At 40.5% G+C, this 25,882-nt stretch overlaps 1 protein-coding gene across 1 annotated transcript in view; it reads right to left on the minus strand.

The window, feature by feature from the left end:
* The window catches only part of rasgef1ba (RasGEF domain family, member 1Ba), a 109,271-nt gene that overhangs the window by 65,993 nt on the left and 17,396 nt on the right, over nucleotides 1-25,882 (minus strand). Inside the window, exons 2-3 of the mRNA XM_037097049.1 lie at nucleotides 24,765-24,812; nucleotides 14,517-14,570 (exon numbers count right to left, since the gene is read on the minus strand). Of these exons, the coding sequence (XP_036952944.1) occupies nucleotides 14,517-14,570; nucleotides 24,765-24,812 (102 nt within the window). The remainder of the gene's footprint in view (nucleotides 1-14,516; nucleotides 14,571-24,764; nucleotides 24,813-25,882) is intronic.

Here is a 25,882-nt window from a genome sequence, read left to right on the forward strand (position 1 = left end):
CACACACACACACTAATGCAAACCTCTCCATTATTCATTCTGCTGTGGAGGCAGACAGTGCACTTTTTCTCGCCACAGTCCACCTAAGGGAGTTATTAGAGGTTTGGGAAAAGACTAAATCTCTTCCTGCTCTATCTTTGTTTTTCCCCCTCGCTCACACACTCCTGTACAGTATGCTAACATCCATCATGAACGAGGAGGAGAGGAGTGGCAGTCAAGACAGAAAATCTCTCGGAGATGAATCTTTCTTCTGTGTGTCTAAATAAAAACAATATTGGACTCCAACCTTAGCCTGTAAAACAGGAGCCTCTTCGGACACACACACACACACATACCACATAGAAGAAATTCCCTGAATATGTTCCAGTGAATAACTGTGCTGCACTTATCTCTTGTTTATGAAAGTATTGAGGACATTCTGGCAGATCAGGGTCAGGAATGTTGTCGCCATTCCTCTGAACGAGTCCAAGATGAACCTCCAAGCAGTTTCTGATGTTTACTGAGGGAGATCAGTTGATATCTAACTGTAAGGACCGGCCCTCAAGATAAGCTCTCCTCCTTGGAAATAATTGGAATCCAAAGTTTTTCATCAGCTTAATTTTTTGGTGATACTCCATGTCCTCTCTGAATGGAATCTCCAACAAAATCAACTTCTCTTGTGTCACTGTCCTCTAAAAGACATCAGCAGCTCCTTGTTTCCATTGACAAGTCACTGAGCATCAATGTCTGATGTGTGTGCTGTAAGATCTCCTTTCATATCTTGTTATTTAAAGATTTTTTTGTTTTTTGTTTTTTTTCTTTTTTGTGTTCAATTTTATAAAACAGAATGATACCAAGTTCTCTGTGCACTGTGCTGTTCACAGTAGTTTTGGTGGATGGACTTTTAACAGATTTAACTTTTAACAGTCGCATTTGCCTCAAAGGGACTGCACAGCAGGCACTGCCCCCATGATGCAGATGAGCTTAATCCCAAAACTTTTAGCAAGTATGAATCATTTACACAACAAAACATGTAAGGTCAACAGCTTTTTACTTTCACTTCCTTCATTTTAACACACAAAAAAATGTACTTTCTACTGCTTACAATTCCAAAACAGGCTTGTTGCTGTAGTTTTAATGCACTTGGGGGAATTACTGATTATTTTCATTTTGGGTCATTGCACACCACCTACCCAGCATCACAAGACTGATTTGATCAGTGTATATCACGCATGGCAGATGTAACAAGACATGTTGTGAGCAGGCTCATTTTCAGTTAGAAGTTTGAGTTTGAGTTTGAGTTAAGCTAAGTTGAATCAATACTTCTGCTTTTACCAGAGTCTTCTATTACACAAGCTCCTGTACTCCTACTTGAGTAAAGGATGTGTGTACTTTCGCCACCTCTGCATACGGCGTACAGCATGTCACCAGTCTCCACTATCACTGATGGTATGTGAGGGCAGAGTAAGTGTGTTGCATAAGGGGATGCTAGTCCTGAGGCCAAAGTACAACTATCAGTGGTATGTAAGCATCTGCTGGCATGTGCGCGCGCTTCAGCTGCTGCCAGCCGCTCTGTGTGGTGAGATAACAGAGGGATGTTGTAACACGGTGCCTGAAATAGTGATGGTGTAGTATAGCTAGGACAACTTTCTCTTCCTAGACCAATAGATCTGTTAGAGCTGACAGACAAACTTCAGATGTTTCAAATTTCCATGTTTATATTTGTATACTATGGAACCGTAAGAGCATATGAGTAAGGGTCTTATTCTATACAATACACTCTGTGTACCAGAAATGATCGGGTGCCAGAAACTCGTGGGGTTTTTCCTCCCTTTTTTCTTATTTCTTCTTAGTAGCTCCCTATCATTGTCTTAAAAATGTTGCCTTTTAAGGAAAACTGAGTCCAAAATCCAATCCAATATATCTCCCATGCACCATTTATTGTCCATTGATTTGATTATTCACGATGATGCAAAATAGCAAGGAATCAAAAATTGCCTGGAAGCTCCACTTGCTTATTATACACATTGGTATGATAGACTTATTGAATGACCCCACACACAATATTCACACTGCGACCATTTTCCTCTGATATCAATGCTTCCTTGCTAACTAGCAACTAAACAGACACCAGCTAACATTAGCATTCAACCTCTTTCGAGCTAACGTTACCGTTGGACAGCAAATTAATAATGAAATATCAATGCACAAATTCAGCTTGGAAGTGGCTGAACATTTACGTTAGCTATGGGTTATCAAATATATTGCTTTTCCATGAAATATGGCCCGATGTTCCTCCAGATGTTCACTATTCATTGTCTTTTCATTTGCTGATCAATCAGGACGTGGTGTAAAGACAATGATTTGTCCCCCATTTTTATCCAACTTCTAAAATGGAACACAGCAAAAGGACATTTGAGCTTCTGAGTGTGACATCTGAGGAAACTGGTCACCCTGTGAATGTGGCATATAAGACATTTACCAATCACTTCTCACATTATACAATAACAACAATCCTGAAGTGATCAGCAAAACAAGATGATTACTAAATGTTTTGGGGGTTTTTTTGGCATTTTTTATTGAGATCATACTTAATCTATTTTTTTTAATGCTCTCAGCTTTCATGACAAACAGATAAAAACAAATTGTACAGCTACAAGATGAAAAAGACAGTACTTGCCAAAATAACAGATAACAGAGAATCATCAGTGGACCTACGCCTCCCCCCAAAATAAGATCAATTATTCTGAACAACTGCATGGGTACATTCTCCGGTGATATGAATCCTGTGTGTATGAAGATAAAAACACATTTAATTTGGTAATATTATTCTTTAATCTTGAGAGCCAAGTTCTTAAGATAACTTGGGATCTTGTTAGTGATTATTATTCAACAAACGTTAATGTCTCGATTTCTATTTTACTGCTGCTGTTGGTGTGTTTTTCAAAAATGTCTTTGCTGAGTGATTGGACTGATCAACACTCTTAGATCATAAGACTCACATAGGAGTCATGTAAAAGTTCACAAGTTCATATCTTATGTGTTTTTCACAGGTTTGACTTCGGGTTCATCTCTGTGGCTTCCGCTCTTTCAACTCTCAGCCAAAACATCGAGCCCCTTTGAGCGATCGCGGCGAGAAGAAATATGGCAGCTTCTTCCTGGTGCCGATCCACACGGCTGTTGGACAGAGATGATGTCTTTTATGTCACAGAAGACGTGCGGTTTTCCTCCCAAGCCGCAGATAAATAACTTTTCCTTGCTCTGAAATATTTAAACAAATAGTAGAGTTCGGCTGGAGGTTATATGAATATTGATGAGTTAAATGCCAAAAACATCTGGATCACCATGAAAGGGTGTCAGACACTGAAAATAAATATGCGCAGCAGAGAGAGAACATACAGATAAACAACCCCATACTAATATCTACATATTATATTATATTATATTATATTATATTATATTATATTATATTATATTATATTATATTATATTATATTTTATATATATATATACAGAGAAATACAGTACACTGAGGCCCGGGCTGCCTCATTTTGTCCAAACCCAACTGAGTCTGAGGGTAGGAACTGAGGCCGACCCGAACTCAACAGGGATTGATTTGACTATATTTTTATGATACGCTTAACATAAGGTGAATCACTGAGTCTGTGTAACCCTGTCACACAATTGTTACCATGGCTACACCTTGCCTGTTTACCTTTATTACAGACATTTAAAGTGTAGATGACCATGAAAAGGCAAAATTCTACACACATAGATATAAAATATAAAACATATCCATTGGCATAACTGGTATATCATCTGTTGATGTGACTGAAACCATGCAATCATTTCAGCATTTGTGTCTGAACGCGGCCCAGGTCGGGTGTCCATGCTCCAGAGCAGTAAAGCAGTTAGTTTATGATTATTATTACATTTGTAAATGAATATTTCAGACAGCAGCACACGGTCGCCGCAGAAGTCTTCTCAGTGTTCAGTGTCTATATTTACGCCCCTGTACATAGATCATTATTTTTCAGCACATGCTGTAAAAGGCCCTTCTTCTTTATATTTGGATTACGGGTTCTCCTTGACGCTGTCATAGACGTAGAAACTCGGCAGCACCCCCTGCTCATTAACGCTCACACGTTTGGAGATTTGGTTTGCAAATTACCCTGCACCCACCCACTGTAAAATACCCTGTCAATCAAAACACGGCGAAAAAAGGAAACAGTCAACCTGCAGTGACATAATGGATGAACAGAAACAATAAACCTGCTAATTACTTAGTCATTAATTATCTGGCAGCTTTACAGGGCAGCCCTCTGGATCACAGAAATGTGTGTGAGGGGGGGAAATATCGCTCTTCTGCAAACAACTGCGCACTTGACCTTTTGAAATCAATGAAAGTAGACTAGTTGGCATTTTGCAAAGCTGCCAAAAAAAAAAAAAGAAAAAGAAAAAGAAAACAAGGGGGAAAAACAAACACCTCTGGGAGCAGTGCGAAAAAATAATTTGGCAGCATGGCATGGCTTGGTGATAAACCAAACAGGATAAAAGTTTCAGATAGGATATGCTCATACAGTAGATGTAGTATGGAGGATATACTTGATACTTGTTAAATGTCATTATAAAATGGCTCAAAATGTATTGAGAGCTGTACCGTTTCAGCATAAACACAAAAAACTATGACGTGTGCAATTGCAACCTTTGAAGTGACTGGATCATAACATCTGTTTGGGGGTATTTGCTCAGTTTCTGTGCTCTAGTTCTGTACAACAGATGAACATTTCAGTTTAGCCAACAACCACATGAGTTGTGCCAGGCGGTGCGTGCATATTTACTCAGCCTTATCCTGTTGTACAATTTAACATATGAACAAATGTAATCTCACTTAACTGAATAAAAAGCCTTTGCTTGCCACAGGCCAGGATTTGTCATGAATAAAACATGAGCCAACCCCTCCGCCTCCTTAATATAAATAGACAAAATACGCTGCTTTAAGGCCAGTTCCTCACAGTACAATGGCAAGCAAAGACAAAGTGCTTATTATTTGATCTGAAATCCCATTTGTTTAATAGCTTTTGTATGCTTAGCACAGCCCTAGAGCATCTTCAATGCATAAATTTAAAAGACGTAAATGTTTTCTGAGGCTTTGTGTTCGGACATGATATGAGGAGCAAGTTTTCCCCTGTTAACTCTGGATTTTTACCGCTTTTGATACTAAAGGTCAAACTGGACAGATAGAAATGAAGACATGCTGATGGCAAACAAGTAGAAATTAAAGTAAAGTGCATTTTCTTTCTTAAACACATATGGATTGATATGTCTGTGTGTCCCACACTGTCCTTTAACATTAAATATCATTTGACACCAAAGCAGCACTGTGAGTCCAAAAGTCTAAGAGTCCATGACACCATTTGAAGGATGCTGACAGCTCAAATCTTTTCAAATACAGAATAATATATGGTAGTATTATATACAATATAGAATATATACTGTTTGTATTGCTGCTTTAGGAGCATTTTATTACTTGTGTTTGTTTTCACTTGTATGTATCTAAATTTTCCATCAAAATGCAGCTACTGTTAAACATATTATGTTAAAATAACATTATTTGCATGTGATAATGATATCATTGTCATTATTGAGAATGACTCATTCACTCTATATCCAAACTGATCAGACGTCTGATCTGTTGAATTTGTAATATTACAAGATCAAGTGATGATGTTGCTATTACAAGAAAACTTTGTTCAAACAGAATGGGGTAAATAGGGGAGAGATACATCATGACAGGAAAACCTTGACATAAAGTGAAAAGCATGCAGTTAGAACAGGTTACAATGAAACACATTTTATCATGAAAATGAAAATATGTTTGTCACAGCTGCAGCAAATATCATTCAGAAAGTAGATTGTTGCATAAAAATGCATTTCTTGAGGCTCCTTCTTTCTTTGTGTACTCCTATTGTCACATGTTTCCCCGTGTTATTATCACTTGTGCCAGGCCTTTTTCCACAGAACACTGAAGGAAATACATCAAACAATTGGGCATATGTAAAGCCTTGAAACGGTTTACTGTTATTTACATACAATAATATCACACACAACTAGGATTCAAGTACAAACAAACATTTGGCATTGCTTTGACAGTTTATACATTCCAGTGAAAGAATCAGGAGGTGAAACAGCTGAATTATATAACAGCCAACAGATCACTGCCCATAGTCATTACGCTCACTATTTCAACAAGACTAGTGTGACTGCTCATACGTAGTGCCTGATGCAGGCGTCAGTCCCAATGAAGTCTGGTACTGCAGCAAACTGACCTTTGGCAATTTCATAATTAATAGAGGACTGCTGTACAGAGGTGCTTCAAGCTATGACACTCTACAAACCCTTCTATAGCATCAGTTTTGCACACAAATGGTGTGTAAGTGACATAACTCATATCACGTAATGTAAGTGACATGACCGCGTCACTTATGTTAAGTCGGAACGTCATAAATGTATCTACTCTAAAAGTCGCCTCAATCAATCTTGAGTCTTGGTCAGATTATTTCACTGCTATTTGAGTGTTAAATCTATTCATTTAAACCCTACATATATCATTAAGGCCGAAAATTCAGACTGACTTACTTCAGGTCAGTGAGCAAAACATGAGACTAACTTATCTGGACAAATGGACAAAGTAGTTCTGTGCTTTACTGAGCAACTTTGTAAGACAGGAGAGTTCAGCTTTCTTTAGACGCACCCAGAGACCAGATTTGTACCTTGTTTTTTTTCCAAGTATGGAATTTATGACTTCATGTGGGATGACCAAAATGATCAATTGAATTGACAAAACATGACAAATCTATGGCACCTCGGATGGCAGGGAGTTAGAAATGTTTATTCTGCATAACTATATGTCCTTTATGTTGTAACCATAAAATCCTCTCTGATATTTCTAGATCTTGGCCCTTAGCTGAAACCACAAGTTGCATAAGCTTTTTGCACCAACATTTATTAATGTACTCTCTGTATTCACTCATATTCATACAGCCGACCTGCGTATAGCCTCTAAAAGTCAAGCTTTAATAAGATAACCCTTCTTATTGGGGTTAATCAGCTTAAACTGTTCACTGTGGTCCTGTGTGGCGTTCTCTCCCCTGACAGGTCAGAAAGTCACTAAGCCAATTTCATTTCCTCGTGGATTACTGGATTTTGAGAGGGGGAGGGGAGCAACGCTAAATTATTGGCCAACGCAGTAACTTGGACCCTCTGTCGCACAGGAAGCCAACAGGAGGAGAGGTGGACTATGATTGTGTTTGAGATGCGTTATTGAGCTTTGTGGTAAATCCTGAGGCACCCAGAGGGCATGTTCTCTTATCACTGCTCTGTGTATCTGGGCTCTGTGCAACGTTTGCCCTCTCAAAATCTAATGTCCAATCTTATTGTAGGCCAAAGCCACCAAAAAAGACACTTTTGTGGATACATATCCAGATATAGATCACCTGATACGTACGCTTCAGGATAAATGATGTCAACCAACCACAACATTTTCCTTTACTTGAAATATTTTTTTTGGGTGCACCTTCACTGGTATCGCAGTTTGCCATCTGCAGATGTCTGGATCAAGATAAAAACTCCAAAGGCCATGAGTCAGAGGGCAACGTGGTCTTTGTTTTGAGACCAGGAAGTTATGTGGAAGGAACTGATGTAGAGGTTTCGAGGCCAAAGCATCCACCTCGAGCTTGACATCAAAGCAACAGAGTCTTCAAGTCATGAGACCAATATTCCCAAAGGAAGAGCACCCCACAAATGTTTGTGGGAGATTGAGGTTTTCCTCGGCTTTCTTTGAAACACACAAACATGCACAACACACTGAGGAAAGTTCAGGAGAACTTTCGACTAAACTGGGCTACAAATAGCGCAATAAAATTGGATGTTTTTCACGCTGGATTGGAAATTCCACAAATGAGTCACAAATTATTTTCATGTTGGCTTTTTATGATGCACACTGAAACATCTTAGCACATGATTAGGGATTTCCTCATTAACTAAGAGCCAGTAAGCAATGCATAAGAAAGCCGGAATAAACCATCGTTGATAATGAAACTCTCTCCAAGATGAGACATAATTACTCTCTGCTGGACAAACTGACCTTTCAAGGAAGAGCTGACGCCATTTGGGCATCAGCAGTTCACCGTTCCCTTTACAGAGGGAACAGTCAGCACTTAAAGCAGAGATGAACGTGTGTGTGTGTGTGTGTATGTGTGTGTGTGTGTGTGTGTGTGTGCGTGTGTGTGTGAGGTTGTGTTGATGAAATGAAGGAGAGACACTTCCTTAGTTCAAAGCACAGGCATGTGGAGGATAATACAGCATGTCATTGAATACCAGGTACTAAATGAGCACAGCAGGAGCATATGCACATACACTCACAAACACACACACACACACACACACACACACACACGTGAAAAGTGAGTACAAGTCGGCCCAAGGCCAACGTTCAAGCCATGACTAATAATCACAAGACCAGCAGGCCCTGAGACGTGCTTGCAAGTAGCTAACCGTTCGACATAAACACATCCAAACACATCCACACGATATTCCCACTGCTGGCCACACAGCTAATTTCATCCCTGTAACTCAGAGTTCATCAATGTGTGTGTGTGTGTGTCCGTGTGAAGAGACGAGCAGCCTGCCATGACAAGCTTATGTAACACCTGAAGGCATGTGTGCGTGACACTGTCCACTCTGATGCCAACAGAAGGTTACCAGAGATCACACACACACACATGCACACACATAAGCGAGGCTCTTAGGTGGCAGCAGGTGGTTGTGCAACTGCTCTGCTGTTGTTCTTGACTTAATTGATGGCAGACAAAGCTGAAGGTTTCATGAAGCCCAAGCACAAACGCGTAGCCCGAGAGGGAAAATCTTTCTATAGATAACATTTTGATGCAAGCACATGTACACGAAGACAGCAGCAACATGCATGAGATTTCCAAAGAAAAACAAACAGCCTCAGCGGTTTCAGCAAATGCCAAAACAGGCAGAGAGTTGGTCACGACTGGACTTTAACAGAAGCGACCGCTGTTTGTTTTCTGTTTCCAACTGACAATCAACGTTGATTTCTCTTAACCACGACCATAGTTGCTCCCCACAGTATTTTCTTAACCAAACCTTAAAGAGGCAACATGTAAGAATTTTTGTCGAAAACATTTTTAGAAAATTACTAAAATAATCAACAGAATGAGAATAAACAATGACCTCTGTGTGTTGTCTTGTAGAGATTTTTACATATATAAAGGACATCGACAGGAAAGTAGAACCATGCATTGTGACAAAGTCATAACTCACCCTGAAACATGGGTGGAAATGGGGTTGAACGCTCACCGATTTGGGCACATAGGATAAAACGGATGCAGTAATGCAATGCAATAAATGACATTAATGATGCATTTACAGACAAAAAGCATGTTTAAAACATGGTATAGGGAGCAATAACATAGTTTGAAAAGTTCAGATTTTCTGATTTCATTTGTTCCAGATACACACATCCCCACGGCTTATATTAAATAGACTCTGTAAATAACCAATAAACAAGCAGTCTACTTTTAAAGCACCTTGTTATCAATCATCTGGATGGAGCCATACTGGTGGTCAGAGAGACCACAGTGATGCCTCCATCTGTTAGCTTTGACAAACAAGTTCTGTTTTGGTTCAGCTTGTCTTGCTGTCGTCTGTTGTGCTGGTGTGTCTTTGTCAAAACAGGAAACGTACCGCCATTCCTTTGAATAATTAATTGAAATGAATGCACAACAACATGTTGACACACTGCGCTGTGGAGCAACTCTGGGGACAAACCAGATGACATCACTCTGTATTTCTGAACACCTGCCATTAATATAATTAATTCATCAAGAGCCATGTGGCGCCTTGTCACTAACACAGCCCGGGTCGGGAGTTTAATTCTCACCGGGGCCATGCAATGTTAAAGTGCCAGTGCTCGTGGTACTGTATGGTGCTTTGGAATAATCTGTCCTCCAAATGGCACTTGTCACATGTGGGATCCAACAGGATTACATGATCACTGTGACTCAAATGTCAGTGATTTGTCAAAATGCTGCTGCTTGTCAGAGCTATCATATATGAGGATCATATAAGTAGTTCTCGTAATATTACAAACCACGATGCTGTGTGTTAGAAAACTCATGTATCTTAGATCCTACACGTAGTTTCTATGTGTTATGAAAATCAGTTAGTTTGTCCCAAGATCATTTCTGATGTACGAACCTTGTTCATAACTTACGCACCAGTGATCTCTAAATCGCAGATCGAATCAACTTCAATTGACAGCATCAGCCTTGTGATTCCCTGAGGCCTACAAGAGGTTTAAGGTGAAAAAGCACCAGAGATCCACTGTACACAGTACACCAGCTGTGCACCAATCATCAGATAGTCACAGTGAGTGATGAGCATTTAGCTGCTAAAGAGCCGGATGTTTCCCTCAGGAGTCAGAGTGAATATGTTCTACCAGATACTTAACTGCAGATGAATGTTGCTCTGCAACTGCAATATATCTAAATAGCCATCTATTAACCCTGTGGTAAAAAAATAAAATAATAATAAGGATATAACAAACATAAGTAATCCTCAATGACTTCAAAGTATAAGCTCTTCATTTACGCAGTATGGAATGGTTGACTAGAAGGTATGGAATCAAAAATATATTGAGGTAGACGCTGAAACACATGATTTGATCATTTAAAGCCAATTTTGATTGGGTTTAATTCAGTCAGACTTCACAGAGGTGTTTAAGTGAGCTCATGACATTTGAAGCAACCATACCCTAATCCCCTTACTGCTTTATTAGACTGTATGTAAACACAGGGTGGGTTTGAGTGTTGAGGTCCAGTAAACGGGTGCATCGCTTTAACTTGGAGTTACAGGACTTCAGAACGGTCCATGGGCGTTCTCGGCCGATTCCTGCTGCTCAACTTTTGTTTCACAGGCACAAATTGACAAGAAGGAAAAATGCAGCACTCTGGTTTTGGCCCGCATCCATGTTCCCAGCAGTGGGTTGCTGATGTTGGAGGAAGATCAGGCCTCTGCAGGAACACACTTGGCTGGGCTTCTGATTTCTTTGAGAAACACGTTTACATAACCAGAGCCCTTAAATCATCCTTACGCAACCACCCTGGATTTGAGAGTTAAACACACATCGCTCATGTGCCACCTGCTGATCATACCTTCATCAGGGTGGTTTAGACTTATATAATGGCGAAGGGTGAAAAGACCAAATGTAGAAATGAGCGATGAGTGGCATCAGGTCAATGTGTTTGAGAGCACAGTAGCCCAATTCAAATTATTTAACAACAGACTTTGCATTGTATCGACATGCATTGGTCATTTGTCGATTGCCCTTGAGCAAAATGTTGAACGCTGCCTCGTGTTTCAGGTGGAGGATCAGCCAAATGTAGCTGGATTTCAGTCAAACTAATGACTTCAAATGACTTTCTGAGACTTAGATTATCGACACCACTTAAATGTCTGCATGTTTAGTATGCAGCTATTGTCAGGAGGAGAGGAGCTCAGCTTAACAGAAAGACTGAGCTAGGGGCCAACAGCTAGCCTGTCTCTGCTGAAAGGTAAAACAAAATAAAACTTTCAGTTCCAAAAATTACCTCTAAAGCATAACCCGATTTATATTTTTATCATTAATTTGAATCATTTAAATGGTTTTCTTCTGGTGTGGCAAATCAAACCTTATGGTGGGCCGGAATTGGCCCCACTTTGGGCGGCCGTGGTGTAGAGCAGCACATCCATTCGATTAGAACATTTGAATTATATTCAAGGAAATCCCTTCTTGTTTGAATGACCTGACTGGATGATCATTTGTTTAAGTTGATTGCAGGGAAAGAGAGATCGACTGCTGGGTGAGCTAGATTGATTTTTAATAAGATAGAGAGAGGCACGCTGCTCTGTAAATTAATAAGCTTGTCTCAACACAAAGCTTCTTCCTGTCTACAAGTTCTTCTTTGGGCTATTGGTGAAACAAACAAGCTACATGAAAATGTCACACTGGGATCTGTGAACGGATGAAAATTACAGTGTAAATGTGTGTCAGCTGTACCCTCGAGAAGTTTCCTCAGACAAATGATTTAGTCTTCATGGCAGACGACAGTAAACACAGCTCCTAGCTGGATCAACATACTACCAAAACACCACCTTTATTAAAATTCACAGTATTTGCCTCCTCAGTTGGCATCCTGCTTTCGTTGTCATGGGAAACCTATCCCAATTAGTGGACAAAGGCTCCCGATCCATTATGAGCCTTTTGGTGCCGTTTTATTCATCTTTCATTCATTTTATTCATCTTTAATTAAAATCAAAGAGCAACACGACTGCTGACAAATGACTGCAGTAGATTATCCATCATCAAATTACAGCAGCATCAAAAGCAATGGCATCAAATACTTGTTAGTACCAGGCTCTGTATAAGATGCTCACTTGTTTCTCGAGGTGAAACACAACATGCAAAAAGACTCTGAGAAAATTTGACATTAAGCCTTTTCCTTCCTGCTCTGCTTTACAAAATGTAAAAAAGAAAGTGTTCATCCCAGTTACACTACCAGGTTCATTGATAGAGCTCATGATCAGAGTCTGACGCAGCTGCATGTTGGATTTATCCGCTACACAATGAGTACAATGTGCATAACGATGAAAAAAAAAAAAAATCAATTAGGATTTCGGCACAATTCTGACTTTATTATTAGGTTAATCCCTCAAAGCTTCCTGAACCACGAGAGTTAAGCCGTTTGAGGTGATATCATGGCGGCTGTCTTCTTTGACTGCCTGTCCCACTGAGAGTGCTATTCTTCAGTTCGCATAACGTTAGCATAATCCTCAGCCTGTGCCTGGCCCCCCTCCTTCCCACCTGTGCCTTCACACTTTTGAAGCCAACGCAAGAGCAAGAGGAGGCCTCATCTCACCTCACAGTTCTTCAGGAAAAGGAAAATGAACCCTGAGTGGATTATCTGCAAGACATAGACCAGCTAAAACCCGCTTTTATCTAATGTGGTGGTTCTCAAGAGTTGTAGCCCATTGAAGACACTCCACTGAGTGAAACTGAATCAATTTGTATTCACTGTGCAAAAAGGTTAAACCTACCCCAAGAGGTGAGAAAAGTAATTTCCTTCTTAAGTGAATGACTCCATGAATCTTGTGAAATCATCAGAAAATTCTGATTGTTTGTTTTTGTCGAAGGCAAACAAAACTATGATGCTTAACTAGAAATCTACAGCGTACAAATTGGAAATTCCCATCAGAAATTAGTGGGCTATTGTAGTGGCATTAAAGACAATATACTGTCTATAGAAACTGTTGGTGATTCACATTTCAGCCAGGTTACATAGACAGGAAGATTTCACAATTTCTATTGCAAAGCAATTATCAGTCTTTTATCAGTGTCACATATTGGTTTAACCTTAGGAATAAAGTCTGTATCTGTTTTCTTAAATCAACAGAGGTTTTCAGGTTTCTCTCTCACATTGACAATCCAAACCTTAATGAAGACTGAAGTGCCAGACTTTTTCCCTCCATGCAGCTGAAAAACTTGGACACATTCCATCAAACGCCACCAAACATCCATAATCCAGTCTGGCTTAGGACCAGGTTTGGCTCTTCACACTCTCAAAGGGATTTAACCAGTCTTTCATGATCAGGCTCTCTTTAATACATATTGTACCTGTGAATCAACACTGGTCCGCCCACCCACCTGCTGCAGTCCATTACAACAGACCACACGGCTTTAGAAAGAGCAGGGAGATCCTGCTGAATGGTCATGGGGCCCAAGAGTGCTTTGGAGATGGAGCATAAAGGGACGCTTTTATTGTTTTCTGATAAATGGGAAATGGACGAATCCATAAATCTGCTGGATTCATTCAGTGCCGCAGGGCTAAGTAATTAAATAAGTCATGTGCCAGTTGGCAGAGACTCGCCACGGACTCCCCTCCTCTGTTAGATCTAGCCGAGCAGACAACCGGGCAGCTTAATAATTTCCTTTGTTGCTGGTTAATTGGCTTTCTGTGGCGTCTGCCATCAGCATTTGCATTACACAACAACAGAGAGACCAAGGAAGTCTTTGTGTTCCATCAAAACATGGAATCATCAACAAGGAGACAAGATTTTTTCCCCATCTGTTATGCAGGGGAAACGAGTGAATGGTGGAAAGGAAATTATTTTAAAAATGTATTAATATGAACAAAAACTCCACCATATTCACAGGGTAAATTCAGCTCTGAGAACAATGAAACACACAAGCACACATACATGCACAAAGGCACAAAGTAACACAGACATCTGTTGCTGCTTTGGGGGATTTTTATCCTCAGGAATTTAAGGTTAATTAAAATTCTCGTTACGTGCTGTTTTTCAATTAAAACCAACCTCAACCTTACACCCTCAGAACCCCAAATGTCTAAACGTTGCGGGCGCCATCATTCAGTTTACATAAAAAAATCAAAGTTCATATTGAGGTGACTCACCGGTCTGTTGTCAAACAGTGCTCTCTCATTGGTAAAGGTCCCAAAAATGGTTGGCTGAGGAGAGTTAAAAAAAAAGAGAATATTAACAGGGTTAGAAATCCTGAATCATTGCTCCTGATCAGCTCCCAGCCTCTCACATATTAAGTATACAGTGCTCATTTTATGTAACAAGGCAATGAAATCACAGTCAAAATAGGCTCCAATTAATAACAAACACTGTACTGTCATACAACACATGTTCCTGAAAGGACTTCTTGAGGATTCGTCTCACATCCTGAATCCCTAAAACTTCAGTGAATCTGGATCTACCTTTAACAGTCTGAGGTTTATCTTAAAAGGTTTTTTGTTTTTTTGTGGTAAAAACCTTAATTTATGCAGCGAGGTGGAGGCTAGAATGAGTCACAGAAGAGTGAGGAAGCGGCAAAAACACCAGCTGACACTGATGTCCTCGGATACCTGTCAATCATGTTGTTAAGCAGCCATTGAAAAAAAACATTCGCTTTTCAGCTTCAGCTGCACAGCAAAAACTCCTAAGCAGTAGGCGTACCTAACAAGTCATACCTCTTATAACAGGCGATTTAGAAATGAATGACACCTGTCTATGGCATTGCTTTGCCTAAATAATTTGCATATTGAGAGTCAGTCACAAAGCGGGAAGAATCAAGACAACAAAAAATTGTTTTAATTCCAGGTGCAAAGGCATGGATCGGACATTATTATCCCACTAATTTATCCAGGAACTTATTAGGTAAGTTGATTGTCCATGTATTTGATTCTGTTTGGATTGGATTTGATTTTAATCAGCTAGAGACAGCTGAGAGGACGGATATCATCAATGACACTGCTGCATGCATTGTGCATGCAAGGGTCAGTGACTTAAGCTGCGTTCCAGACACAGAACAAAAATGAAAATTTAGAGCAGTTGTCTGACATCGAACAACAATGGCAGTAGCCTATCTATGACAGAAAATGGGATCACTAAATGTCATGTCTTTGTTGTGATCAAACCTCTTCAACACTACAAAGTCATGTTACTAGCCTTCTACTGAAACAACAGTTGCTCCCGTCTCAACCGAGCCATTTCGGACACCTTGACGTCACAACAAGGTAAAACAAATGAATCTTTTGGCACGAAGTGGCGACAGAGCGGAAACCTGCTGAGCTCTGGTCATTGTAGCCAACTGACGGCACGGTGAGAAAATAATGACGCTAATAAAAAAAGCTAAATTTATTACAGCAGGACAGGTGCTGTCGCCGAGAGTAATGGCAGTTATCTGCGTTTAATGTGGGCCTGAATGTGGGCGGCACATCCAGGCTAATTAAAGCCGAAGTTTAAAATACAGAAAGAGCCGACAGAGCAGAAATAAGTGCTTCCCTTTGCAAGCTCGATGGTGGCCGGCGCTGAACAAAGAGACATACAGGAGGCAGATCTCAGCGTGCTCCTCCACACAGCCATTCAGAGAAACGACTGGATTAGAAGAAACACGACGAGCTCTCCGAACCAAGCATATCATTCACCGGGTTCATCACAGCATTTAGAGGCAAGATGACAAGACACTAAACAAATATTTCCTGTCTGTTTGCACGGGGGAATTATGGGGAGCAAACAGAAGTGATTTCACAGACTCTCGATTCAGCTCTTTTGTGATCAGCATCCAACACTCTTGAGTTTTGCAAATTAATCACTGAGGAAACTGCAGCCTGAGAAAGGGAAAAGGTACATTCTTCTACAAGACAGCGCTCTGATTTTGTACATTGGTATCTCTGCATCTTGTAAGAAAAAAAGCCAAGACTCATAGGTAAAGTTTCAAATCTCCTCTCGCTTTTTTCAGCAGTGTGAAAAATAACTGAAAATGACCCCAGAAGCGCCCACTTCCATGGGCTGCTGTCAGGGTGGGCATTCACTCAACTTTAATCTCCTCAAGTTGAGCACTGGCAGGGATTTATGGGCAAAGGCCTACAGCTGCATGCCATTGCATAACTCAGCCCGATTAGCCAACCTGTTTCTCTGTGACACAGAAACAGGAAATCGATGGGAAGGGCCACTTTGATACCGCCATGCTGGATGTTGGATTTATTCTCCTTTTGTGGAGGGTAACATGTGAGTGTTTTTTCGATTTAGCGTGCACACTTTTATGTATGTGCTGGCGTTCAATCGCTCATTTGCAGAAGATAGAAGATAGGAAGATGTTTTTACTGAATAATCCAAACAAACATTCAATGCCAAGACACTAGAAACACTAGAGAAACTATCTCTTCTCAGTGAATGACTCATCTGATGCCATAATAATGTATACAGGAAATCCTCTTAAACCACATTAGCGAAAAGAGGGATTTAACCGATGAAATCCTGGTGGTTTGTGAGCCATTTGCGTTATCTGTCCAGAGGATCAAGAGATCAACTCATATTTCACAAATTCTGCATACAGCCTCCTTTTTATTGAACAAGGCAGCCAGTGTTCAGAGCTCCAGCAGACTGGCACTGGCAGGAATAATTCCCAAAACCCAAAAGGCACGTAATGACCGATATAATTTACAAGCCGCTTGGATAATTCCAGCAGAACTAGTCCATCCATCCATTTTTTCTCTTGATCAGATGGCCTCCCGCGTCGGGAGTGGACGTTCTGTCTCAGCGTGACCGATGTAATCTCGGACCTTTTTAACCCTCCGTTGTGCCGACACACTCGCTGTTCCCAAATATCACTTATCCTTATTAGTTATTAATACAGGCTCAGGCCGAGCTCCATGAATCATTTATGGGGTAGTGCAGAGACTAATTGAAAAGAGAGAACAGATTGTGGTAAAGGTCATCGGTTCAGTGTGCTTTTCAGGAATTATGAGGGGGAAGCGGCTTGTGAGAGCTACTGCAAGAAAAGTCACAAGGTTATTTTTCCAGCTTGCAGCCACCGGTGGGTCGTCCACAAACAGCCTGAATGTAAAGTAATCCTATTCGAGGGCTTAAAATCTATTAACACGGTTATGGAGAAAAGGTGTGGAGTTTATCTGCCACCTACAGTGTCTGACTTCAGAACACAGATCACATCATAATACAGGCAGTAATTATGAAAGTTAATGTAGTGCTACCTTGTGATTGTAATGATACAAGAGATGTATAATCCTGACTGTGAGTCCTGTGTACCACTACAGAGACTTACAGAGCATTTGAAAACCCCTTTAACAAATTTGGTAAACCAAAGTCTGAATTCTGCTAACTTAAGGGTTAGGGTTAGGTGAGGCTAACTTTGGTATTTTTCAGCCTTCACCCTTTTTACCTATGTTTTTGTGGTCCAGTACTGAAGGTCAGATTGTCCTTCAGTCTGACTTTTATAATATTATGGAAAGGAACAATACTCCATTTACAGAAACAGTAATTATGTCACTGATTTGGTAGTAAATAAACCCCACCTCACTATAAGAAAACACTCCTGACTCTAAACGCTACATACAAACTGAATTCAAAACACATTATTTACAACCTTGACATGCAGTTGAACTTGCACACCCCCTTCAAAAAAGTTGCATGCTAATGCTTTTAGCTTAGCAGCTGTACAGCGCAGTTTTCAGCTTGTAGTCAGTGTACATATAATCTTTTCACATCAATTTAAGATCCCTGGGCGTCTGGAGACTTTGATTACATTGGACAAGCTGTATGGTTTCGCCATCTGCTTCAGTTGTTCAGGAGAATGTTTTTCTGTGAAGCTCCAGAAATGTTTTGTGGACTACAAAACTTCAGCCAACTTTCCATCAGCCACAGAATTGGCATTAGCATCAACATGAGCATAGACATAGGCATTGATTAGACTTTAAACCACCAGTGACATTTGCACAACTTGATGACTTCTTCCTCTCTGTTTACTGAATTCTGTTGTGAGGTGCAGCAGTGTGGTCTCTCTCCGGCTAGTGTTCACCTGAAATCACAGGTGGCCCTTAAATGAGTAAAAAAATATGGACAACTGACAGGTGAAATGGACTGCGAGCTTCACGCATGGAAACATCAGAAGACCGAGGGTCATTTGGAAGCACAAAGTTTATGTCATCTGTAGCCATTCCATCATGTATATTACTGCTGAAAACTGTCATCAAAATGTGACAAAGAAAGAGCGACACAAGGGAGGAAGCAATAAACAAGAACACATCCATTAAACAACACAAACATGAGCAGGAAACCCTTTAGGTCATCCGCTGTTCCCCTCAGCACATCCCTCCGTCCAAGTCATCAGATAATTGCTTTGGGGACTTGGACCTCAAAGCAGTGCTACTACCTGTGACCTCTGACCCCTGACATCTTACAACCACAGAGATGCTGATAGAGGATGACCACTTGGAGACCGCTGATCTCTGACATCTGACAAAAACTGGGTTATTATCTTGATGACAGGGACGGGCCTGAACTCACAGTGACCTGGTAAAGCTGGATTTCCATGTTTATGACAAAATGCAGACCCACAGCTTTCGACCCCACTGACCTCTCCTCTCCTCTTCATCCTCATGAACAGTCCTGCAAACTGCATTCTGTTGTACACACACACTGTCTAATTAGTAAAAGTTTCTCAGATTTTTCTATTGTACCTGAACACTCACAGTACGTTATGAAGCTATGGTTAAATCAGCTAGCATGAATTTCAATATGAGACACCAAACAACCAAAGTGAGTTTTGACTGAACTATCCAATACTGGTCTACAGACTGACTTTCTTAAGCATGATCCATGGTTTGTCAGTTGAGATTTATGTCACTTCTGCCACTCGTGATCTCTCAAAAAGTTAAATTGTATTCTTCTAATTTGGAGTTCTGACCTCAGTGTTGAGTAGCAGGTTCAGTGAAGTCAGCAGTTTACAGAAAATATTAAATATTGGATATGCCTGCAAATACGAGCACACACGTCCTTTTAAGTTGAGTATGTGAACTAAAACAGATTGCTTGTAAACAAATCTTTATTGCAGTTGCAAATCTAACTTCCATTACCACATTAATAGGAATCCCCATTATGTGTTAGCATCAAGCTAATGTAATTAGCATAGTCATAGATAGTATGTAATTCACATACTTTTGATTTCATACCAAGGTTTCAGACCATGTAAGTACACAAGGCAACAAAATATATTACAAAGCTGTAGTCGGCTTTACAGACCGTGATCAGCTTTTCCAGCAGCTTTATGATGCATATCATGCTGTGTTCAGCCAGGTATAAGGATGTTTAAAAGTCAAACCGCTCAGTACCGATTTAGACACGTATCTGAAGCACCTCTCACTACAACAGAACTTCAGCTTATGTAACAACAGCCTTTGCAGAAAGAAACAAGCAGCCTGTGCCAGAACAGATTAGCTCAAGAGCACATGCTGGGAAAAAAATGTCACAATCTTCAAATCCCAAAATTCAATTTTCTTTAACTTTAACTGACCCTGTTAAGACTGACCACCAGCCTTGTGAGGATGTCATGTGATGTTGTTACAAAACATGGAGGAAGTTTATGTAATTTCTGGGCAGCTGCCCCTGCCCTAGATAGAAAAGACTTCTGGAGCATATGACTCGGTCCGTCATTCAGCATGAACCAGGTCATGAGCGAATCAGGCCACAATGCTGCTGAGTGATTGTGTATTTATAGACAGTTGTGTTATTTTGATATTGGTCAGAGATTGACTTCTGTATGTTTCAGTTGGCATGTAGGCTGGATCTCCGAGCCCTTAGTCAGATTTTTAGTAAGTAGAGTAAAATAAATAGGATGCAAGTCTGAATTGCAGTACATTTCTATGAAAAGACTTACAAGACTTGATAAAATTAAATGCATTACAGAATTCATCTTGTCTAACTGATAAAGAATTTATCAAGATATTTTCTTCACATATTCAAAATTATATTATCGAAATTCTGATTTCATGTGAGCAGTAATCCCATTTTCCCTGCTATTATTTCTCTCTACAGATGAATGAGGATAATCCACTTTAGTATCAAACAACAGGCTCAGTTCAGTTCAGCTGAATCAAAGGAAATACTTGACTCTAAAGCAATCATAAAAACAAAACAAAAGATCACATAATGATGCAACAGCTCAAAACTGTATCATTCAAACAGTGCATTGCTCATCAGCGTCTTATTCAGACTTCTCAGGCTATGTGTTGTCTCGATAAAACACAACCCTCAACAGGCTCAGCCAACCTTGCAGCAGACTGAGGATCAGCTCTTTCAGAGGAAACAATCACGACAGCAAGTGTTTACCTTGTGCTATAAAATGACAACAAAGCTGACTACACAATGTTTAAATTGGAAAATAATCTTGTGGGCTCTAATGCGGAGGTGGCATGCATACTGTAGGTCTGGGAGGAAATTAAAATGGAAGTGGGCCTCTGCAGAAAGCCTTGGCGGAAGCGGATTTGCCTTCAGCGAAGGAAAAAGGGGTCAAACCCAGTGGAGATACTGACCGGAGACGCCCCTGAAAACACAACCAGTGGGAAAAGTAATTGTAATAGAAAGAGTGCTTAATGAGCGGTTGGTAAAGTTGTAAACTAACCCATCTTGTGGCTCTTCTAGACTTTCCAAATATTACTGACCAAACAGCTCAAATTACGATTGTGAGCGAGTCATTTCGCCGAGGTTGTGCCACTCAAAAGATTGTAACCATTGTTTTACAGGCACTTCTTTCACACAAGCGTTTCTGGTGCTTTGGATGAATGTGACATGGATTGTGACGTCAGTGACGTACATCGTAATGCTTTAGATAAAAATCACAGATGGGCTGCCTTGCCTGCAGGAGGTGGGAAAGGGGTCAACAGGTGATTTTAAAAAGTGGAAAAGCGGTTTATGATGATCAGTTATTCGGCCCTAACAGGTTTGACAAAGCAGGAGAGCAGAGCAAACAGGAGGATGACTTTTTCAGGCATGAGAAGTGAAGAAAACAAGTACATTTTGCATACTTTTGCAAAACAAGTTCCAAACGTTGCTGACTACTCTTTTACACGTGCCCCCTTCTGATAAACACTGCAGCCTGAACCGGAGGAGGTGTCTTGTGATATCAACTCAGGACATCTATGTGAAAATTGCCTTTTCCCATGAAGTACTTTCTGTCTCTGTTGACTTGAGGTCTGTGGGTGGCATAGCGGTTTGTCCTCCTCCACTGGCTTGTGTTTTTATCGCCCGGAGAATTTCGTAACAGCCATGAAGCCTTCAGACTTCCTAGCTGAACAGAAGCAGCTCTGTACCCCCCCCCCCCCCCAAGTCTTAACCAGCTTTAACTATAATGGAAAAAAAGTCAACTACTTATCTGCTCTGTTCTGCTTTCTGTTCAGCTGACAGTTTAAGTGTTTTTAGATCACATACGGCAAAAATGTTTCTCACCTGTGACCCACTGACACACAAACCGGTGAGACACCACATGATGATTTTGTTGTTTTATTTCCCAGGCAGTATTATTGGCAGTCTTGTATAAGCATGTGGGAAACCTGCCTGCAGATACAGCAAGCAATGTAGACGTTCATGCATTTAGGTCTCACAATGCACAAATGTATGTCTACTTTTACAGTGCCAGTTTTGATCTTATCAATCGATTTTGCCACTTGTATGAGCTTCATCTCCATGTTAAGACTTTATGTTATTCGGTTTCAGTTCTGTGTTTTACCCCTACCTACAGTATGTTTGACACTATTATTTCTTGGCCTGCATCATGAGGCCTTTTAATGAAGCACCACAGGTTTCTTTGCATCATCTCCACAGTTATATTTGTCTCTTTTGAAGAGCGTATTTCTCCCAGTTCAATTATCGGTGTGCGGCTTAGGAACTAAACCTAAAGCCTGCAGTATAACATACCGTACAGACAGTGTATATGCAAATGCAGACATTAAAGGTATGCAAAGTCAGTTCCATGCATATGTCAGGATAGAGCTATCTCCTTTGATCTGTGCCACCATACAGTCTTTGGCAACTGTCTTGGTGGCCCAGTTAGACCTGTTTCATTAGAGTTATTCATGTTTAGTTTATCCAGTTAAGCCCAAGCAGAGCCCGATTGGGCTATTTTTTGAAGCCCCTAAGGTAACACATAAGTGAAATATATAGTTTGGTACCTGAGAAATTTAAAATGGCACAGACAGAGCCAAAATGTAACAAAATATTGTCAAGATGGCACATTTTGAGATTCTTCCTGAGTGCTCTATACTGAAACCTCTCTAACTCAAAAATAAATGAATAAATAAATACTTTGTTTCAATACAATGTTAAATAATAACTACATTTTTTCCTTAAACATCTGGGCTAGTAGGATAAGTTTGTTTTGGTTCGAGTCATCACATTGGTTTGTTGACAGTCAGAAAAATGCAAAATATCACAAGACTTGTGCTTCAAGCATTTGACACAGCAGAGGCAGGACATACAAGCCGGTTCAGGCCAGGCTGCATCTATTCGAAATGTTTATTTGGCACAGGAAACGCAGCATTAAAGAACCATCTCCTGTGTCGGTGGCCCTCATGGGGTTTCAGCAGACCTGTCCAGAGAACAAAACAAGCCCAGTGCTGACCTCATGCTTCTCGAATGATCAGCGCAGGATGTCTTCCCAGCTCTTTGATCCTGGATGAGGTAACTGCAAGCGAACACCTCCGAAGCCTCAGTGCCCAGCGACCTCACAGGGCCGCCGGTTGAAACTCAAACCACCGGATCACAGACTCATTCAGGTCTGTTTAATACTCACTAGACTGACAAAGGGAATTAGGCGAGAGTGTGAGATGAAAGATGTGTTTGGCTGCATTCTCAGACAAGCCTGTGATCAACGGGAAGACACAGACAGAGGAATGACGAGAATTAACTCATTAAAAGTGCTCAAGTGTCCGGATTAGTATTTATGTGTTGCACTGATCACATGGCCGATTTGTCTAGTTAATTTGTTTCAGGATGAGATGGACAGATGTTTTAGGCACGGTTTGCAGCTAGATAATTATCTTTTCGCGCTAATGAAGGTTTTCTGAATTTATCATACGGTGCGATAGATAAAGAGGATGACATTGAACAAGAAGAGAGAGCAAGGGGGGAGAAAAAGGGGGCCGTCAAGCAGAGAGAGGAGATCAAAGCAGTGGCCTCCAGTGTTCAGTCCTGAGTGGGAAGTGTGTTTGTGTGTGTGTGTGTGTGTGTGTGTGTGTCTGCGTGTGTGTGTGTGTGTGCGTGCGTGCGTGCATGTGCCTTATACCATCTTCAAAGACATTCAGCAGCTGCCCACCGTCCCTGCTAACCTTACGAGGCCCTCTACACAAAAGCATCCACACACTCTATGATTCACAGCTCGGTGTGGGTGACTGAGAGCTATCATATCAGGTATCTCTCCGCTGAGACTCCTTTGTTTGGACAGATTTGGGAAGAATTTGATGAGCAAAACTTTTTGAAAAACAATAATATTGGTAATTGTATGGACTTTTACATGTGCTCATAAACATTAAAATAGATAGTAAATAGTTAAAAAGGTTGGCTAAAGCAGTGTAAAAATAAGTATCTTGTGTCTATCATGGTTAGTTTATCCTTAGAAAAATCATCTTTTTTTCTTTTTGGGGTATTTTGGTATTTTCGCCTGATGAAGACTCTCTGTAGTAAAAACACACAGGCGTATCCATTCACGAATAAGGTTTTTTAAACAGATCAGAGTGCCTTGGGTTTACAGTCTGACTGCCTCCACACATGATGGACTTTCATTGCAAGTAAACTGGACAATCACTGTTTTTTTTGCCATTTGTATTCAACCTCCTTCCTCATCCCTGAAGAGCACCTTACTTTCTCACTTTTAAGACAGTTTAACTTTTAACTTTTACTCAGTGCAGCACTCTCATTATAAGTTTTTCAACTGAACCAGACAAAAGCCACCTGAGTAATTTGTTGTTCCTGTTTTAATCCCTGCACTGGCACAATGTGTTCAGATACAGGTAAAACCTCTCCGCGGTCATGATCCACCCCCACTTACGCTGCCGAGACTCTGCGGGTTTGTACAGACTGAAGATGTATGGGGATGATGTGTAATCCACATCTGAACACACAACATTGGCTGCATGTGAATCCTCCTTAATGTCGCAGCGACACAGACTTCCAGCCTGCTGCTCATGTGATGTTTTCAGCCAGTTTATCAGCACACAGTGTTTTGTGTGCAGCGAGCCAACTCTGTGGTATGTTTTGTACAGTCGGCTTTTTGTGCGCGTACGCGGACGTACTGTTCCTTCAGCGCTGAGGACACAGACACACAGCAGATACAATAAGTCATCTCGGGTCTCAAAGTGTTTACCTACCCGCTGTTTGGAGGAAGGCCTCAGTCCAAGATGGGGCTGGCTCCGACACTGCAGGGAGGGAAGGGAAGACAAAACTATTAATGAGAACAACAACAATAAAATGTTGTCAGAAAGATTTGTTATTTCATACAACTGACAGTGTTTTACTCTTTTTAAATTGTTCTGTCACATTAAAATAACGATGCCTTGAAGCTGAAGACCAGGCTTATAAGAGATTATGTGAATATATAATCTTTGTGAGCGTGTTTTCATGAATAAGCACGCATTGATGTTTGTTTTTCATTGACAGTACCAAAAGTTTTAAAGACACTCCAGTTTTTATCATATAAACACTCAGCAATTGACACAGCAGTCAAACCAGAGGTACGGTGGACAAGTGTGTGTCAGTAACAAGACCAGATGAGATAAAATTGCTGCTGTTTACATCTGCAGTGGTGTTGATCATACACCAACTGGAACAATTGTCTTTATATTCCAAACAAGTACCGTAGTTTGAACTTTCATACTAGGTATGGATGTAATGCAAAGAATGGCTGTGTACCTGTACCTGTGGTGGGGGTGGAGGATAAAAGTAGGTCATAAAATGCTTAAACAGGTCATCAAACATACTTGGGCATCTGTTTATATACCTGGGTGGTAAACTGTATGTGTGGGAAACACTGCTTAGTGTTTATAAAACTTTTGTTATATTATGATTGAATAAGATATTAATATGATTCTGATTTTAAAAAGTAAACCTTCATCCTTGGATGAAGATAGATTTTAAACCCTCATTAGGCGACTCACCATCTGAATATAGAAGGAAATTCACATGATGCACCTTTACAACATTTCACTGTAAGTTAGGGTTAGTGATGGGAGAAATTATGTAGACTTTGTCTTTAATTTGTTTTTTGTGTGTGTAAAGGACTTTGTTACATTGGTTTTGAAAAGCACTACAAAAACAAACTTCATTAGTAATATTATTACTATTGTTAGTGGACGCCGCAAGTTGCTTGCTTTAGCTTTGATCCATGTTGGTAGCCGATGTTAGGCTCCCGACAAGATTGAGGCCAGAACCTCGTTACAGTGACAAGAGATCTGAGAAAACGGTAGATTTTGTTTTTATGATAGAAAAT

This window comes from Acanthopagrus latus, chromosome 5 (assembly GCF_904848185.1).
Source record: "Acanthopagrus latus isolate v.2019 chromosome 5, fAcaLat1.1, whole genome shotgun sequence".
NCBI lineage: Eukaryota > Metazoa > Chordata > Actinopteri > Spariformes > Sparidae > Acanthopagrus > Acanthopagrus latus.